Source organism: Cygnus olor, chromosome 9 (genome assembly GCF_009769625.2).
Source record: "Cygnus olor isolate bCygOlo1 chromosome 9, bCygOlo1.pri.v2, whole genome shotgun sequence".
Classification (NCBI taxonomy): Eukaryota; Metazoa; Chordata; class Aves; order Anseriformes; family Anatidae; genus Cygnus; species Cygnus olor.
This window is the reverse complement of record NC_049177.1, coordinates 9253791-9273690: the sequence shown is the minus strand read 5'-3', so window position 1 is coordinate 9273690 and position 19900 is coordinate 9253791. Positions and strand designations below refer to the sequence as shown.

General features: G+C 44.1%; 1 protein-coding gene across 11 annotated transcripts in view; it reads left to right on the top strand.

The window, feature by feature from the left end:
* The window catches only part of DGKD (diacylglycerol kinase delta), a 75203-nt gene extending 56336 nt beyond the window's left edge, over positions 1-18867 (top strand). For 9 of the 11 annotated variants that reach the window (XM_040567638.1, XM_040567636.1, XM_040567632.1 and 6 more), the window contains 14 exons: positions 582-710; positions 1676-1772; positions 2691-2801; positions 3582-3678; positions 5730-5837; positions 6445-6558; positions 6928-7062; positions 9786-9937; positions 10718-10829; positions 10994-11086; positions 11483-11602; positions 11923-12040; positions 13284-13414; positions 14557-18867. In XM_040567638.1, the coding sequence (XP_040423572.1) occupies positions 582-710; positions 1676-1772; positions 2691-2801; positions 3582-3678; positions 5730-5837; positions 6445-6558; positions 6928-7062; positions 9786-9937; positions 10718-10829; positions 10994-11086; positions 11483-11602; positions 11923-12040; positions 13284-13414; positions 14557-14646 (1607 nt within the window). In that variant the 3' untranslated portion in view covers positions 14647-18867. Of the gene's footprint in view, positions 1-581; positions 711-1675; positions 1773-2690; positions 2802-3581; positions 3679-5729; positions 5838-6444; positions 6559-6927; positions 7063-9785; positions 9938-10717; positions 10830-10993; positions 11087-11482; positions 11603-11922; positions 12041-13283; positions 13415-14556 lie in introns of those variants that run through there. The other 2 variants (XM_040567633.1, XM_040567643.1) reach the window with 2 other exon arrangements.
* The last annotated feature ends 1033 nt before the right edge of the window (positions 18868-19900 follow it).

Here is a 19900-nt window from a genome sequence, read left to right as displayed (position 1 = left end):
ATGCAGTTTCAATACATTTTTGATGGCTGCTGGTTTGTGGTCTTAGCATATGGCAACTAGCATTCAGGTATTTATTTTTTTTAATTTAGCAGTAATCTGCATTCTCTTGGCTTTTGGTGCTTGGACAAAGATGATCTTGAGCATTTTTCATGTCATCTACCTGATGACATTTCTCTGTAAGCCCCTGCCAGCTTTTGCAGATGACAGAGAATAGAAGCCAGTTTGGTTTAATAACTGTGTTACGTGAGTAATTTCCAAGTATACTTGGAACGTAGTGAGTATGGATTGGGAGCCAACTACCCTGTCTGTTGTGCTGCTGTCACCAGCTTTTTCTCATCTCCATTTCTAATATTTGCAGAGTCGTATTTCTGTACCTCCAATCTGTGAGGTTTTCCAACTGAACATATGCCACATCTCTGTCTGTTACTGACTTGTTCTGTCAGCTGTTCATTTTACAGTGGCTAGAGTGTTTTGCTGTTGAGTGATTCGTACCCCAGTCTTGATGCTTGGGCTGTGTTGTTATGTGCTGGCCTGAATCACGTCATGTTTGTCAATAGCCATGTTTGTGTTGTGTTTTACAGCGTCCAAGTCTCCTTGCGAAAGACAAATAAACAAAGGAAGTTTGTCACTGGGCAGCTCTGCATCTCTTCCTCCCCAGACAGGAAACCGGGACAACTTGCCAATGCTGAACACAAAAATCCTCTATCCAAGTGAGTGTAATACCCACCACTTCCCATTTTTGCAGCAAAATGTAGTATGGGTGACAACAGCACAGGCTTAACTCTGCATGAAAACACAAAATTGTTCTGCCTGATGTTCTTTTGCTGGGTCCACTTGGAGAGAAATCCCTTTGTAGGTAACTTTCCACTAGAGTTGAACAGTGGAGACTTGAAGGAATTAGTAATAGTTATCAATTTGCAGCTGAGAAAACCTAAATACAGATTTTTATTAACACAGTGCAGTGGCAGAATTTAGATATCGATTACAAAGATATTCTGAGCTCTAAGGGACCTTGAGAATGCTGGTAGGGTGCCAGGTGGCTGAGAGAGGTTTCTGAAGAGTGGCAGCCATGGATGGGGAGCAGCAGTCCCCTTGTGTGAAAGCTGAAGTCACTGGATAATACACAGATCCAGCATATATGCATAATTCCCACCTCATGCATCTTGTGTTGCAGCTTCTCCGCATCACTGCAGTGCTGTCCTTCCACCTCTTCCCCCAATTTACTTGTTCAAACTGTTTCTTCTGGAAGCAGGCCATTTCCTTTTTCTCTGAAAAAGCTCATATTTGTGTGTTGCCAGCTAATAATTTTAGAAGCAGGAGGCAGTAATCCTTGAGTGACTTGGAGAATAATTTCAGTCCTCCTTCTTTCCCTCTGCTCCTTGAAGCAAGGATGTTGCATGTCCCACCCTGGAGCACATAGCTACTGCAGTGAATACACTCCTATTTCCCATTCACATGCACTGTTGGCTTCGGGATATCCTGTCACTCCAAAACCCCATAGGCAACCCTAGAAAATCTTCTCTTTACTGAGAGTGCTAACCCTTCTGGAGTGGAAGAAAGCACTATTGCTACTTGCTTTCCACAGTGAGTGACTGGAGTTAATATATTCTGAGATTCAAATTACGTTTTCTGTTTATTGTTATCACAGTCTTCCCAATTGTCAATTTTCCTACAGATATCCGTGCCGGCATGTCTGGGTCTTTGCCTGGGAGCTCTGTCATCAGTCGATTGTTGATCCATGCTGATCCCTTCAACTCTGAGCCTGAAAATCTGTGAGTATGCTCAGGATGTTGAAGGGAGTGGGTCTTTCCAAATGAACCTCAGCATTGTGCTGTGAGAACTAGATTAGTTTAGAGAGCTAAATAATTGACTGCAGGAACCTAGAGTTATGTAAATGAATTCATATGCTGATGCCAGTGAGGATCAACTTACGTAGTTAGACAAACAGTGACGTATCAGACTCAAAGAAGAAGATTTTTAGGTTTTAGGTGAGAGAGTTAAATTCAGACCAGTCTTCTCCCACCACTCAGGGATGACTCCAGCTTCCAGTGAGTATGCAGTAACTTGTGGGGGAATTAGCACCATTCCAGCATGGAGGCCAAAGAAAGCTCATGGGCAGGCCACATTGTGGGAGACAAGTGGGAGATGTGATATGAACACTTTCTCAAGCTGTTTCTGCTAAACTGTTTAACAGTAAAAATTCAGTTGGTACACACTTAAATATTTTTTCCTAATCTCAGTGCCCCTGAGATTACTTTGCCCCTGAGTGGACACTTTTGAGCTTATTTGACAAGCTGTCTGTAAGTAACACCTAACATACATGCTTTAGCAATTAGCATTGCTAAGGTTTTCTGAGTCCTTTTACACAACCCCAGTGACCAGGAGCATAGCTTTTTGTAAATCGAGTGTAGACTTCAGTGTATGTTTTGGTGGCAAGGGGAGAATTCCTCTACAGATCTTCTGGCTATGGTCAGAGGCTGCAGGCCAGGGACCCTGCTCAACAGCAACTTTTAAGGTATTCCTTGTGGGTTTTAGGCAGCTCCCAGCAGTGTTTATCTGACGTGTTGGCATACAGCCATCTTGTTCTTCACATTTTTTTACAAGGTAGCCAAGAGAGGCAAGTGAGATGTATACCAAGTGGTATGTAGACTTAGGGATGGGAGTTTAGTGTTTTTTCTTTTGTTTGACAGTGAATGTTACACAGAGAAGTGTGTCATGAATAATTACTTTGGAATTGGACTGGATGCGAAGATTTCTTTGGATTTCAACAACAAACGTGATGAGCACCCAGAGAAGTGCAGGTGGGTTTTTCATTGACTGACCTTTGACCAGAAGTGACCGCTTCTGACCACTTCATGTTTTCATGGGTGCTTTTGAAGCCAGTTGTCTAAAAGTGTGCTGAATAGTTACATCATCAATCTCGTCTGCATCATCTTCAGGGTTTGAAATCATGATGAAGGGGATAAGTTACTGATTTATTACTGATTTGTTATGCTGTTCTGGATAGTATAAGATCTTTGACTAGGTGCATCAGTGTGGATTCAGTGCATTGGTTCTATTCACTTCATGATCTCACTCACAGGTTTTTCTCCTGGACTTGCTGTTTGGCTCAGAAACAATCACATCTCAGCACCACAGAGGTTGATTTTGGCCTTGATCCTAACTTAATACAAACCACTGTATAATTCACAGGCTTTGCACTTTTGCATATCTGGGCAAGTACAGGATGTTCTGTATAGCCTGGGACTGGTACATTTGCTATGCTTATTTGAGCTAATACCGCAAAACGTTGTGGATGCCCTGTTGTATGAAACTGACCGATTCTGTGCTGGGGAATCTGTATGTGTCTGGTAATGTGTGTTACTCAGTCATCCTCAATTCCTACGTGTTTTTTTTTTTCAAGAAGAATATTTTCCTAGCATAATCTATGACCGTTTTGAGTGCTTGACCCTTTTGGAAGCAAGGAACATTTGTGTTTTATGATGTAGGAGGTACCATTTCAAACTATATAGGCTATTTTACCTCTAAGTGAACAGCTAAATGCCAGTCCTGACCTTTTCTCTTTTGTTTTGCCCCCTTAGAAGTCGTACTAAAAACATGATGTGGTACGGAGTATTGGGGACCAAGGAGCTGCTGCACAGAACATATAAAAACCTGGAGCAGAAAGTGTTGCTGGAGGTGAGGAACTAGCACATCCATCTGTAGCTAAAACTGCGGTACCTAATTGCATCTCCTTCAGACACTTGGATTTTGGCAGGGTGATTCTCAGGGCATTTCCTTTGCCTGCTTGATACAATATACTTGCTCCCTCTCACCTAGCTCAAAGTAGCTTTTCTTGGTTCTGGAAGATAACTTGTATTCTCAGCTGATAAAAGTGTCATCTTGTTGCAATGCAGTAGCCATCCCCAACAAGGTATTCAGCATAGATAGGATTGTTACCTTACATTTGATGTCTCTTGTAAAAACATTTTAGTCCATAGGTGTGGAAGAAAGCTGCTAATTTAACTGTGCTGTAATGTGGATCAAACAGGAAAATATTCTTGTATGGCCCACTGACAGCATAAACAAGTAGTTTTGTAAGAGGAGACCCTTATCACAGAGACTGTGTAGGTTTTTCAGAAGTTTTATGCCCGTCTAGACGAATAGACCAACAGGCTCTGCCAGGCCTCTGGTGTACCCTGTTTTGCTTGACCAACCTCGTTGCCTTTTATGAGGGCATCACAAGCTGGGTAGATGGGGGGAGAGCAGTGGATGTCATCTACCTTGACTTTAGCAAGGCTTTTGATACTGTCTCCCACAACATCCTGCTAACAAAGCTGAGAAAGTGTGGGATAGACGAGTGGACAGTAAGGTGGGTTGAGAACTGGCTGACTGGCTGAGCTCAGAGGGTGGTGATCGGCGGCGCAGAGTCCGGCTGGAGACCTGTGACTAGCAGTGTTCCCCAGGGGTCGGTGCTGGGTCTGGTCCTGTTCAACATCTTCAACAACGACCTTGATGAGGGAATAGTGTCCGCCCTCAGCAAGTATGCCGATGACACAAAGCTGGGAGGAGTGGCTGACAAGCCAGAAGGCTGTGCCGCCATTCAGCGAGACCTGGACAGGCTGGAGAGCTGGGCAGGAAGAAACCAAATGAGGTTTAACAAGAGCAAGTGTAGAGTCCTGCACCTGGGAAGGAGCAACTGCACGTATCAGTACAGGCTGGGGGACGACCTGCTGGAGAGGGTGGACGACAGGTTGGCCATGAGCCAGCAGTGTGCCCTGGTGGCCAAGAAGGCCAATGGGATCCTGGCGTGCGTTAAAAGGAGCATGGCCAGCAGGTCAAGGGAGGTGATCCTCCCGCTCTACTCTGCCCTGGTCAGGCCTCACCTGGAGCACTGTGTCCAGTTCTGGGCTCCCCAGTACAAAAAAGACAGGGATCTCCTGGAAAGAGTCCAGCGGAGGGCCACAAAGATGATACGGGGCGTGGAGCATCTCCCCTATGAGGAGAGGTTGAGAGACCTGGCTCTGTTCAGCCTTGAGAAGAGAAGACTGAGGGGGGATCTTATCAATGTTTGTAAATACATGAAGTGTAGGAGACAGAGGGATATGGCCAACCTCCTTTCAGTGGTTTGTGGGGACAGGACAAGGGGCAATGGCCACAAAATGGAGCCCAGGAAGTTGTGCACCAACATGCGAAAGAACTTCTTCACAGTGAGGGTGACGGAGCACTGGGACAGGCTGCCAAGGGAGGTTGTGGAGTCTTTGGAGATATTCAAGACCCGTCTGGACGCCTAGCTGTGCAACCTGCCGTAGGGAACCTACTTTGGCAGAGGAGTTGGACCCAATGATCTCTGGAGGTCCCTTCCAACACCTACAGTTCTGTGATTCTGTGACTCTGTGATTCCTGTTTGGGGAAGAGAAGCAAGTCTCTCTAAAACCTGTGTCTACCAGAGGAGAGGTGATTCACGAGACATGAATGAATACATTCTTCTGCTCTGATAGATAGAGAATCATAGAATGGCTTGGGTTGGAAGGGACCTTAAAGGTCATCTATTTCCTACCCCCCGGCCATGGGCAAGGACATCACCCACTAAATCAGGTCGCTACCCACAGAATCAGAATAAACTGAAGAAACCTGAATTAATTCATTGCTAAGCTGTGCAGGCTGTTTCCAGTTGCAGAGCATATGCTGTGGTTGGAGGGGTTCTCTACTGCTGTGCTGAGAGTAATGATACCTTTTTTTCTGTACAGTGTGATGGGAGGCCAATCCCTTTGCCCAGTCTCCAGGGAATTGCCGTACTCAACATTCCCAGCTATGCAGGAGGCACCAACTTCTGGGGGGGAACCAAGGAAGATGATGTGAGTATTTCCTAAGACAGTCCAAGAAACATTTTAACTTAGTGTTGCTTCTGGAGTCATAGCCCCCAACTGTCCCATAGTGCTTGGAAGAAGACAACAAGGAGCCTGTCTGCATGTACTTTCTCTGTGAGGTGGATAGGATACCGAAAGGCCAATCTTCAGCAGCTATGCACCCAAGCAATCCATAGTGATTCAGAAAGGAACCGGATGCTGTCCAGGGCATTTAGACTTCCAGGAAATGTGTTAAATTGGCCTTCTCCCCTCATGCTGTCTGAGGAGTAAAGCCCCTTGAAGGCAAAGGCAGTTAGATCCACTCACAAACATTGTATTGTTTGAAATGAAAGAGTAAGTGCTTACTCTTATAAGAAGAATTATTCCCTTGTGACTACAGTCTTTGTATTGGACTTATTCTTTAGCTGCCATTGGCAGCACAGTTGGAATATTGAGGCTCTTTTTTCTCTTTCCTGTGTCACTGCAAATCTTCACCTTCTAGTCTCATTGTTAATTCTATACAGATTAAGCACCAATTGTGCACCGGTGGGGAAAAGGAAACCTCCCTATCAGAGCAGTATGTCAGTTGAATTCTCTCTCCCTTGTATTTGACTAGACATTTACAGCCCCTTCCTTTGATGACAAGATTTTGGAGGTGGTAGCCGTGTTTGGTAGCATGCAGATGGCAGTGTCACGAGTGATAAACCTACAGCATCACCGAATTGCACAGGTATCAGCTGCTTTTGTGAGCTCTGCTTGCCTCCCCCATCTCCAGTGCGTGATGTTTTTGCCAGTTTCAGTCTGTAAAGCCCTCCTTTCTGCTCTGTTCTGTCCGTGGAAAGAATGTCCACCAAAGTTGAAAAGGTGTGTGTTCAGGGGCAATTGGTGCATGGAATCGTTTGCTAGCTTTCATTGTGGTAGGAGATAGATTAGCAATTCAAATACAGGTTAATCCAAAGACATAGCAAATAATGCCTGTAAATATGCAAATATGCAAATAATGCACTACTTGGGGAAATGTTTTGGAAAGAAAGAGAGCATGTCTCATGCTTTTGAAAAAAACAGCATTTTAGAGCTGTAATGCAATCACTTCTTGCAGTGTCGGACTGTGAAGATAGCAATCCTGGGAGAAGAGGGAGTTCCTGTACAAGTGGATGGAGAAGCCTGGATCCAGCCTCCAGGTTACATTTGGATTGTTCATAAGAACAGGGCACAGACCCTGACCCGAGACAGGGTAAGAACAGCCTTGGATACACTGTACTCATGCTTTCGATGTTACATGTTCCTGGAGCGTGTCAGTGGCCACATATGAATGATTATCTTGGTGGATGTAGGAATTATGTTTTGCTACACATTATAAAACCCTCTGGAAGAACACGGCTAAACTTGCGTTCACTAATCGGGAAATCAAATAAGTAAGGTTTCTGCAAGCTTATTTTGCATCCTTTTCTAGGTGCCCTGTGACACAACATTTCTTAACATACTTGCATGCTGTTTTTCCCACAGGATGCCTGACTCGCTGAGTGCTGTGGAATGTCTAGATTCAGCTGTTCAATATCTTAATTTCTCATTATTGTTCAGTATGTGGCTTATACCTCACTGACCAAGAAAAGCAGTGTCTCATGCCTCGTTCATCAGTCTGTGTCTGTCTGATCTCCTAATTCTCAAATATACCTGATAAGTACCAGCATATAAGGAAGTGTCCTTGCCATTTTAATGTACTACTGAATGGTGGGAAGCTAAAGGAAAGGATAAAGGTATTGCTGTGGTACAGACAGCTTATGGTTCTCCCCCAACTATGTAATTTTATGTGGATAAACAGTTTGGTTGATAGAAGTTCTTAAAAATTCCCAGAATAATATGCCTTTACCCAGTTTCCAGAGCAAACTGAAGTCCTCCACAGAGGACTCACCTGCTGAATAACAAGAAATGAGAGAACAACCAAGAGGAAAAAAGGAAAAGCAGCCAGATACAGATTGGAAACATTCCCTGGCAGGAAGTTACAAGTATGATAGTGTGAAAAGAAAGCAAAAGTGGGACTACAGAGCCTCTGTCATGGTAGGACAGGGAAATACCCAAGACCTCTTGAGCTGGGAGAGAACATTGGGTATTGGTGTGGATGGTGGGGAGAGGAGGAGAAGGGAATAGCAAGCAGACTCTTCCCTGGAGGGACGGAAAGCTTCTGCAATGTCACATTGAACCTCGAAGGGGAGTGGGATGAATGAAGGAGATAGCACAGAGTCAGGTGGAACAGAATTCCTGCTGTAAAGGTGGGAGAGAGAAAAGGAGAGGCAGCCTACGTGTGGGTACAGTGGGAAAGGAGAGTGACGCACAAAAGGCAGACAGGACACACAAGTCCCTAGTGAGCATGCTGTGTGTGTTGGACCAGCTGAAGCCATGGCTGTGATTGTGCTACCCCACTCCTCCCTGCCTGCAAACCAGGTTCTGCAGGCGTGGAACTGCCACTGAGGAGCAAGTTGCAAGTTTGCAGAGCAGCATTCAACTCTCATGTTGACCATGGGCTTATCCCTGATTCTCCTGCTGTCCTTGTGGTCACCATTGCACACCCTTTCCTTCACAGAGCCAGTCTGTCCTATGCAGTAGATGAAGTGGGGTCCTCTTTTTGAGTTGGTGACCCTGTACCTTTGGTAGCATTTTTCAAATGTGATTTGGGATATTTGGTTTCCTAAGCAGAAGATGGAAAAACTCAGATTCCCTCATGGCCTCCTCTGGACCACTGAAGAGTCATCAGCAAGGCTGAGATCAGCAGATAGCTTGTACAGAGCTGGCGGAGCTTGTTTTTGTCCTATATGAGAAGCAGTAGGGGAAAGGAATGCTTTACCACAGGTCTTCACAGGTATTTGCAGATGCAGGAAAATGATGTGTCTTCAGATCGTTGGGTTGTCCCCATGGCAGTCGTCTTCTAGTAGATACTGGATCTCCTCTCCAGACATCCATCTCCTCTCCCTCTAGTCCTGTGCCCCTTACCTATTCTGTAGTCATCTCATTTGAATTCCCAGGACCAGGATCCATGACTACTATTTTCTTTCCCTTTCCCCCACCCATCACACTCAGTCTCCTTTCATTTTCCGGCTCTCCAGATGCTGATTTTTTTTTTTCCCCCATGAATGCTGTGCACTCCTGATCTTTATCCTCCCCTTCTCTGAATTCTGCTTCCTGTTTCAGTCTTCCTCTCCCATAGTGCCTTCTCTCATCTAATCTTCTGTCTTCCCATTTCTTGCACTCGATTCATCTCTCCTTGCCCTGAGGCTCTACATGTCAGTTTTCCTTCTCACCATATCCAATTTTGAGCCTTCTGCATTGGATGTGTTTTTCTTTTTCTTTTTTTTCTGAAGCACTAGCTGATGGCAGCAAAAGGATCAGTAAGAGTGCAAGTGGGACAGGTTCTGCCTCAGAGTTCAGCTGCTAGTCCACCAATTACTGGGGAAGCCCAGTTTACTTCCAGATAAGGAGGAGTCGTGAACATTTTTGATTTCCAGCTCCAAGATGTCACTTGAAGAGATGTGCACTAATACTGCTGCTCCCTCCTTCCCACAAAGCTTGTAATTAGTTGAATTGGATGGGTTTTTACTGAATAACAAAAGGCTCTTCCTTGGGCATACATGTCAAAATTCTGGTTTCTGGTTCAAGGTATAGAGGCAACATAGGTACTCAAAGAAAAGGCTGCCACCACTAGTAAACTGGTGGATTTTTCTGGTCTGGTCCTCAGAAGTGGCCTAATGATTTTGACTAAAATAAGGCTTAAGTAAAAATGAAACCAAGGCAAGCACGTGGCATAGAAAATTTCAACCCAAATAGCTAAAGTTAGCAAAGTTACAAGCAGCTGAACAACTGGGTCCTCCAAAGAAAAGTGTTTTACAGTCATTGGCACTTAGAGCCTTGTTTTTTTATAGGAGATACATAAGGTGTCTTATAGTTTGCTTGCTGTGGTTTTAGGCATTTGAGAGCACCCTGAAGTCCTGGGAGGACAAACAGAAATGTGAGTTGTCCCGACCCTCCTCTTTCTCACTGCAACCAGAGATCATGTCGGAAGAAGAATCCACCCAGATCAACCAATTTGGTCAAGCTGCAGGTGCTCTGATCCACAGGTGGGTCTCAATTTGCTTTTAGTGAATAGAGCCCTCGTGGGTGCCCAAAGTTCTTGTCTGACACCCTGTTCCTGGAGACTCTGTTCACTCTTCTCTTGGGCAGTGCCGGTACATGTCGCTGGGGTACCATTCTTTCATTATGCACTGTCCCGGCTGCATGTGGATTGAAGTTGTATAAACTGTCATAGGTCATCCTGAACAAAATGTATCACTTTCACGAGCAATCACAGATCATTTAATCTTGAAACAACCCAATGGCTTTGAATGTCAATGATTGTTATCAGAAGTGAAACAAAGTCCTCTTTAAGAGCTCAGTTGACAAGCTGGGTTCTTGTAACCATGATGCCCAGCAGAGATTTCTGGAAGAAGTCACTTTATGCTCATCTGCTCATCCTTTACTCGGACATGCTGCTGTTTGGTCTGGGCCTCTGAGGGAAAATGCCCAGAGTCTCATCAGTAAAGTGTTAATTAAACTGCAGTGTGTGCAGCTGCCTTTCACATCACTATGGTCATATTAAAATGTCTGGATCATATTTCAAACTGATCCCAACTCATGTGCAGAATTGAATATGCATCTGGAGTTGTGCATGTGAAATCTGCCTTGCTTTGCGTATGCATGCTCACTGTAGCAGGGAAAACAGCCCTGCTTTGCCAGAGCCTGTACCTCTCCCATGCTTTATCCCTGCTCCTGTCAGTCAGATGGGTATTAAAGGAGATACCCAGTCAGAAAAGATCTCTGCTTTGAGCATATGCTGATGCAATCTGTAATTCTCTCTTTAGCATTCGGGAAATAGCCCAATCCTATCAGGACATGGAACAGGAGCTTGCCCATGCTGTCAATGCCAGCTCCAAGTCTATGGACAAAGTCTACGCTAAATCCAAGTCTACAGAGGTACTTCACTCACTTGGCATCTTCATTTTGTCCTTGTTCCATAGCTCTTGGTCTCCCTTTCTGATTGACCAAAAGTAGGGCTTGCTTCTCTAAGACTTCTTCCTTTGACTGCTCAGACCTCTGCATTTCCAGGCTTAATTTGCGCATGAATTGCTTCCCCGCAGGGCCTGAACTGCAGCCTTGTTGTAGAGATGGTGAATAATGTCAAAGCCCTGCATAATGAGACAGAGCTGCTGCTGGCGGGCAAGATGGCGCTGGTAAGAAGCACAAAGCAGGAGTAAAGCAGCCTCTCACTTTTTCTCATCTCATACTGTGGCCTTGGCAAGCAATGTTTTGCTGGTCTTTGTCTTCTTTGTAACAAGTCAATGAAAATGACTTCCAGGATGAAAATGACTTCCAAATGAATTCCATCCAGGAATTAGGATGGTGTTGTTACATTAGTATAATGAGCAGTCAGGCTAGTTTGCTCCAAGTTTGGAGCTCAGAAAAGGTACAAATTATGAACTTGGTGATGTCTGGGCAGGGTGACTGCTGTGCACTTCCTTTTAAAAGGAGGAACTGCTCTGTTTAGCAAGGAATTTCAAGACAAAAGGCATGACTATACATTCCACCATGTGGCTTTTAACTCTGCTTTGCTTCCGTTTCTGATCCAGCAATTAGATCCTCCCCAGAAGGAGCAGCTCCAAGCAGCCCTGGCAGACATGGACCTCCAGCTGAGGAAACTGGCAGACATCCCTTGGCTGTGGCAGCTTATGGAGCCCTGTGATGAGGAGGTGAGGAGGACCAAGGCTGTATTTCCCTAGCTATTCTCTTTTTCACTAGTTTGTTGTGTGCCTTTCTGTGAATATAGAGCTGATACGAGAAAAGATCATTAAGAAGGAAACTTGACTCCCTAAGGCTAGAGAAAGTGATTTCCTGCCAATGTCCTTTGACTGACATGGGATCCACTTTCTCTGTTTCCTTCTCTGTCTTGGTCAGAATGAGTTTAGAAGTTTTTTTCCTCTTTTACAAGAGTTATGGACCTGAGCTTGACTTTACTTGTTGCAGGGGGACCTATGAATGTTTTCCTGATTTTCTCTTTTTGTTCCTATAGAACCAGATGCTGGATTATTCTAAACGCAGCCGCAGTGGCAAATTCCGTCTGGTGACCAAGTTTAAAAAGGAGAAAAACAACAAAAATAAGGAGACTCATAGTAGCATGGGATTGCCGGGTACCAAGTCTGCTCATTCATTGTCTCTCTCTGTCACACTAGTGGGGTTGCAACCCTACCCATTCTGTGTTTCCTCTCATGTTCTCTCCCTCTTCTGTTTCACTTGCATCTTATCTGCCTTTTCTTTGAGTATAATGTCTTTTTCACATGGCAAAGTAGTTTATGGTTCTGTTCTGTCTGAGTCATGATCCCCCAGTACTAAACAGGTATTCCTGAGCAGAAACAGGAGGTACCCTCTGAAGAATTCTGCCTACATCTGGCCATTTTCAGGGGCATTTTAGAGGGTGCTTAGTGCAGTGAATTTGGGTATTTTGGCATTTTAGGTATCAAAACGACTGTGGGGCCCAAGTCCGCATAACTCCAGTCTTTTCACTGCTGATTCTCTGTGATACGGTTAATGATGTTTCTTTCATTGATTCACCTTCAGGCTTTAATCAGGTTTCATGTCTAAGGGGATCAGCATCACCACAGGTGCAACCCTGACCTTTAATCCTACTGGTCAGTAGATAAAAACTGGCCATGAATCATAAAATTGTCAGTCAAGACACTTTCTCTCCAATTGGGTTAGTTGATTTTTGGTTTATATTGTGCTTATGAAGACCTTCTTCTTCTGAAATTCAGAAATACTGTCTGTTCTGTGGGTTCCTGGGTCCTGTCCTCTGCCATGGAATTGTGGGTACAGTCTCTTTCTGTCTAATGTGCTGGTGCTCATCCATTGCCCCCCAGAATTTGGGAACTTTATTTGTCTCTTATTTAGAGGCTGTGCAAGAAGGTGGAAGTCCAAGCTCTTCCTCTCTCCCTCAGACTTCAGGTAGAGAGGTTGCCACTTTGTTTATAGACCACAAGTGTTCATACATAATAGCAAACTAACCTGTGGTTGATTCTTTTTTATACATTTTATGACTCTGTTGTTTTGTAAGCAGAGGAATTTCATGATTTTACTCATAAACATGGGGGTAAACTTTAAAAAGTTTATCCAATCCTGTCAGAACAAGCATGTGCTTCCTCCTGGCTTTACTACAGCTATAGCCTCTGCGTAAGAGAATACCTCTGATCTTACTCTGCCCTACCTCCTTTGTTTGAGACTGTAGGTTGTGCTACCAGTCTTTGCCCTCTCTTTGGTTTGAGGCTGTGTACTGCTTGCCCTCCTTCTCTGGCACTGAGTGCTGATGGTGTCCTCACCTCTCACTCTCTTCTGGGATTCTGGGTACTCAATGCACTCCTGCTTTTCCATCTCTAACAGTTCACCTCTGGGGAACGGAGGAGGTTGCGGCCTGGCTTGAGCATCTCAGTCTTTGTGAGTATAAGGATATCTTCATCCGGCATGACGTCCGGGGCTCTGAGCTCCTGCACCTCGAACGGAGGGACCTCAAGGTACTTTCATGATTGGCTCATCAGAAATAGCCAGCTGCATCTGCATGACCTTCTGTGCTGAATGTGCTTGGAAACTGTCTGCCCACTGTTCATTCCACATGCCTTGGCAAGATGAATGGGTTCATTGTGGCCTTGTTTTATTTTCTCACCATTTCAGGTCACCTGATGTTTAGTAGCAGGGAGGTAGAACAGTTATTTGAGAGACCAGCTGTCTAATTCTTCACAGCTTCCTGGAGAAGTCCACACAGATTGCAGAAAGTGTTCTTGAGAGTCTCTGATTTTGATGATGGAATGGGATTTTCAACTTCTCAGCTGCTGTACCATCTTTGCAGAACATGCTGCGATTTGGAAAATTTGGGTCTTAAGTTGTAGTCACTGGACTAAATAGATCATTGCATTTCTTTGTTACAAGAAAAAATGGTCATGGTCTTTGATGACACTGCTAGATTGAGAGAATCTTTGAAATAATAAGCACGTTGTACAACTTTTCTCGTCAGGAGATGCTTTCTCTGCAGAGGAAATTGAAAGTGATGGTTCTTTGCATGTGCAAAATAATTTTGTCATCATTCTAGTGACTTGCATATAGCAGGAAAATATTTTGTCATAAAGTAGTGCATAGCATTTGTTGAGTGGCCCTTGGATCTTCATTTGTGATTTTAACCATCTTTCTGTTCTGAGTTTTGCTCTAATTTGCGTAGCTGATTCCTCAGCATGCCATCCAGCTACAGTGTGTGTTTTGTTGCATGGCACCTAAGTGTTCACACGTGTTTTGATGTGACCAGTGATCGGTTGGTTCTTCCTGCATGTGTTTGGCTACAAGCTTAGGTCCTTGAGATCTGTATGCACTTTCTTTTCTCCTGCTTTGGCCTTTCACAGTCAAAGCAATTTGCATTTCTGGCTAATGGTCTGCAGTTGTTTCTCTCCATTGCTCTGTTCCTGCTCTGTGACTGTTCCTTACCCTGTCATGCTCTGGTCGCTTTTTGACATGTGGTTTGGGGTTCCATATATAACCATCAAGTTTGTAATCTTTTTGGTTGGTTTCCTCCTCTCTGTAACTGGCTGACTAGTTTGTAACCACTGCTTGGTGACCTGGTGTTTTTCCCCCACTTTCTCTTAAGGTAAGGTTTTCTCTTTTTTTCCAGGACCTGGGTGTGACCAAAGTGGGCCACATGAAGAGAATATTACACGGGATCAAGGAGCTGAGCCGGAATACTCCTGTCAGCGAGGTTTAGCCTCTGTTTTCACAGCCTGTGTCTACCATTCCCACTAACTGCACAGCAGTCACCTCACAGAGCAGATGTGCTCACAACTGTCTCTACTGAACAGCCAAACTGCAGCTGTTCAGAGCTCATATCAACCAAGCATGGTGCTACCTTTTTTCCTGTGGGGTACGGCTGCATACAGTCAAGAGGCACCTTATCTGCACTGAGGCAGAGCCTCCCGGAAGAGAACTCACTTGCTGTTTGAAGAACCGTGTCCTCCAATGTGGGAAGTTCTGGTTCCAGTGATAGTGCAGGACTCCTGAAAATTGCAACATAGCTACCTTTACTGGATAACTTCATCACAGTACAATTATTCAGGGCAAAAGATATATTGGCCAGTCTTAGTTCAGGAGCATCTGACAGTCTTTTCAAACTGAAAACTTTCCTGCTCATCTGTATGTCTTACCTGTATCTTAGAGCATTTCAGTGGGACGGAGCTTGTCCTTGTGTCTTACTAACCCATTTTTAACAAGCCTGTAGTTGCATGTGATTTGCATCAGAAATTCAAAGCCAGTATAGACCTCCCCTTACCAATGAACTCCCAGTGATCCTCACTCACATATGCCTTGCAACAAACAATGCATGTGGTTAAAACAGCGTGGTCTTCCACTGGGCCTGGCTCTCCTCTTTCAGCCAGTCACAATGGTACAACGTTTAGGTTTTCAGGCATCACAAACAATTGTTTGGAAATTCCTGACATTAATTAAAGACAAAATTCTCAAGAGCCAAAAGATTACAGGAAATCCACTCTGACTGCATTCATCTTCAGGAGACCAAATGAAGGGGAGAGGAACACTAACTAGCTTTTTGGGCCATGCAAGAAGTGTAATGTAATGAAGTAAGATATGGAACAAGTTGTTCCACTTTGACGTGGGGAGCAGCATGACTGGCAAGAGCCAGGAGTGGCTTGCTGTCCATTTGGTCCCACTGTCGTGGCCACAGAAAACAAAGCTCTTGCTTTTCTTCAACTTGTAGTTGCAGAAAACTATTTCTGTCGCAAAAATTACAGTCTATTCATAGTACTTGCATCTTTTGACCTGTCTTGGTTCTAGCAGCTTTTCCACCTTGCTTCTTTCTCTTCCTGCCTTGCTCCTTCACCCCAAGATGGATACCAAAAGATTAGGGTGCCTCAGTCCTCCTGGGTTGTACCCCCATGAGAGCAATCGTCCTGTCAAACATCAGGGCTCCTGTAAGAGCCCTGACATAAAGAGAATTGTTACAAAGTGGACAAGCATCGTAATGAAAACTGGAGTATGTTGGTAAATAGTCTTTGGTACCACCAACAGTGGAGCATGGAAAAATCAGTGCCTCTGAATCAGAGTTCCTAGACGGCCTTCAAATTTCCGCTGTATTGCCTGACCCCAGTCAGGTGACTGTTAAAGCCCGAAGACCAGCATGCATAATTATATTGCCATGTTTATCACTGCAGAAGGAATTTAGGAATATTCAGTGCTGTAAAGCTGGAGAAACAGCAGGAATTTTTAATTACTTTGTAATTTTGTATGGTTTTTGTTTTTTTTTTTTATTACAGTGGCAGTTGTCCGCCTATGGCTGCAGACAAAGAAATGGTTACATACACAGTGGCATGAAAGATAATTTCCTGAGGACATCTTTTTCTTTGTTGTTTCTAGGGATTTTATCAACCTGACATCAGCTCTGTAGTCACAACAACAGTCAACCAAGTTATTTTATGTAAAGTCTTGTCTGTTTCAAAAGGTTGTGGGCTGATACCATGCTGGGCAAACTCCATTGCAACCATTAAGGTTTCACCAAGGATTATTCTGACTCTCCCTATCTGTTTTTAACTCATTCAGCTACACATTTCCTCTCAGCCTAGTGAGTTGACAGGGTTTGCTCATGAGAAGTTAGCAGAAGACTAAACATGCTTCATCAAACTAGCAAAATTTCTGGTATAAATACTGTGGACTGAGCAAGAAATATGTTCAGTTTTGCTCTGAATTTGTTTCTTCTATCTATACATCAGCAATTGCTTCCCTGACCATATTTTTTCTTTATCAGTACAAAACCCTGTTACTGTATTGAATTCCTGAGGTATCGGATGAGTAAGAATAGTAGACATAAAGTGTTTGGGACGCTGAGCAGCATCTGCATGAGAATGAGGAGAAACCTTCACTAAGTAGAGCCCCAGGACGCATCCTTCCTCACTGGTGGCAGTGAGGTGCAGCCCACTGCCTGTCCTCAGGAGCATGCCTGGTCAGGATGTTCATGTGTTTCCCCGGAGAGCGCAGCAGGGCGCACAAGGCAGGTTGTAGCTCTGTAGCTCTGTTTGCTCCTTTACCTGCTGAAGAAGTTGTTGTTGCTGTGAAGTTTCTCCGGGGAACCTCATGATTTAAGGTGTATAACCAGTATGCACTTGCCTTGTTGGCGTAGTTTCTGGGGGATAGATTCTTGCCTCATTAGAAACATCTCGTCTGTACTTTTCCTGCTCAGAGTAACGGGAATCCAAAGAGTTACTACGTTCACGCTTGTTCCTTCATTTGTGCCATATCTGGAGAGGCCTGAAGGCCATTAGCCATGTGCTATGGGTGATGATTCCTGCAGAGACCAATCTTCCTTTCTTCTACTTTTATATTCTGTCCTGTTGATAGGTTCAAATACTTTTTGTGTAGGTGAACATTTTATCAAAGCGTTCATAGCCAGTATATTCCTGTCTATTTCTTACTGAAGGCAGGGAAGGAGTTCTACCTTCTTTTAAGAGCTAGAAAATGGGATCCATATTTAACCTGAGTGCCTTTGAATATGTATTAAGGTTTATATCTAACAAAAAGTTGTAGCTCTGTGTGTCTCACTGGGAAAAATGCAGATTGCGGTTGCAGAGATTTTGTGAGTAGATTAGTATGATTTGTGTCAAAAATCAGTGAGAACTATCTGCAAAGCAGGCAGTCAGGCTGAACTTCTGGCTACGTTATTCCGAGTTCCTCTTCTGGCATCTGATCATTTTTCTGTGGGAGAAAAATTCAGGAAAGACGATTAGACAGTAGACATATCTGTTTTGCCAAAAAAAAAAAAAAAGAGACTCTCCTGCAGTCTCAGGTAAAACACCAGCTTGAGAGAAGCTAGAACTGCACACATCACATGTATGTTTAGTCTCCTATAAACGCTACTCTTGTGGAAGCTTTGTGCCACCCTCTGTTTATCAACCCTCCCTGTTGGCAGTGATTTGGAAGGAGCTGGGGCAGTGTCTGCGGTGAGCTGCGCATATGGTTCCACGTGCTAGGATGAGTTTTCAGTACGTTGTCTCTCAGTCTGGCACTGCCCTGGAAATTCACCCTGAATGGCAGGTTCTGGGGAATAGCGTGCCCTGTGTTAGGATGATTTGCTTCAGTGGGATTGCATGCAGTGGAGACCAGAGGGCGTTTGGGCTCGTGAAGGAGCTATCAGCAATGTCCTGCTCTGCCCGTAGGGAGGGCTGTTAGGCTAATGCAGTCCTTCTGGTTTTGCGTGTGGGATCTTGCAGTGCCCAGAGTGTGCGGCCCTACTGCGGGAGCCTTGCAGCACAGCGGAGCTGTGGCTCGGGGCCCAGGGGTGCCAGCCTGCTGCAAGAGCCTCCAGCCATGCTGCAAGAGCCTCCAGCCCTGCCGGGGCCTCCACTGTCCATCCTGGGAACGTTTCTGCACCAAATCGTACGGAAAGCTGTGTTCGTTGTTTTAGTGTTATTTAAAAATGTGCATACTATCTATGTGATTTAAAAAGACTGTTTACACAAAATATTTTATATCTTAAGATGTGTGTACTGTAAAAAACAAAAAAAAAAAAGAAAGGATGAAAAATGATGTTTTTCTGCAACTGTCAGCAGTGACTGCATGTCTGTATCACCGTCCACCAACTGTTGTTCCTCAGGGGTCTCCGCGCCATTCCTGTGATCCTGTCAGAAGCATAGGGAAGCAAATGAATCCCTGTACAGTCTTGGGAAGAAGGTTTTGTGCCTTAAGAATGGGACCTGCTTCCCTCCTATTTATTGTGTTAATTTATACAGTTATCATGGAAATGTCTCTTGTATTTTTTTGTACATAGTTTACTGTTGATTGTTGTAAATAAGTTTTTCTTGTATATAAAGTAAACATGTTTCTGAGCTTCCAGTAAATATTCTGTTACTGATTTCATTGTGTGAGAAGGCTGCAATGCCCACTTGGTGGGAACCAGCTAATAAAAATCTGTGCTGTGATAAAATGGCTTTATTCTGAGTTGCATCAGAAGTTCAGAGCTGTTCCTTAGAGAGAAGTGAAATGGTAAATGCAGTTGTTGTAGATTAATTTTGTGTTGTTGTAATTGGTATGAGGTAGTTTTATGTAGTTAATTTTGTATTGGCTCTATCTGCAGCGAACAAAAGAAGAGGCGTTTAAGAAATGATGGTTCTGCAGTCGCTCGTCCTGGTTGTAGTTCCACTGTCTGCAAACCCACAGCTGGATGGGAAGCACTCTCAGAAACTCAGCATGGCATTTGTCTGTCAGTTAGTCTTTCTGCTTTTGTGCTGTCAGGAGTGAGCAACTGAAATTCCCATGTGCTCCTAGACATCTCGAGTCTGTGTGGTGTGACCACAACTTCCTGATCGTGGTGGTACAGTGCCCCGGTGAGAGGGGAACAGTTGTTGCCCTACTCTGCTTGGGCCTCTATGCTTTCAATTTATTGCAGGCAGTAATGTATACAGTAACTGGAACAAGTGAAAAAATATTTACAAAAATGTGGGAGAAATTAATTTTCTCATGAAATGTGGAAATTGGCTGCCATAAAATGACCCTTGTAAACTTGAAGCTGAAGGATTCGGCTGAGCAGTCCACGTATCTCGTTGTGATGGGCTTTCTCTTCCATCTGTACCAACTGATGTGTTTGTAAGATGTTGACAAGAAACATCAGACAGACTGCTTTTAAACTGAGAGGATGGTCATAGAGTTCCACAGTGCTGTTGCAAAAGCAAATGGAAAGTAACATAAGGTTGTGAATATTTTCTCTGTGTAAAAGACCTTGTGCTTGACAGTTAAACTGAAGGATATACTTTGTCTTTTTATGGAGGGAATAGTTTATGTGACAGGAACATAAGAAATCATAGTGATGTTATATACTGTAGCAAGATGAAAATGGTAAAAATTCATCATTAAAATATTAGTTCTAGTCATAAAGAGAAGAGAAAAATTACTGCCTTTGCTCACACACACTGGACCTGAGTGTCAGGCTCTGCAATAAGCGCCACAGAAAACATGCAAAG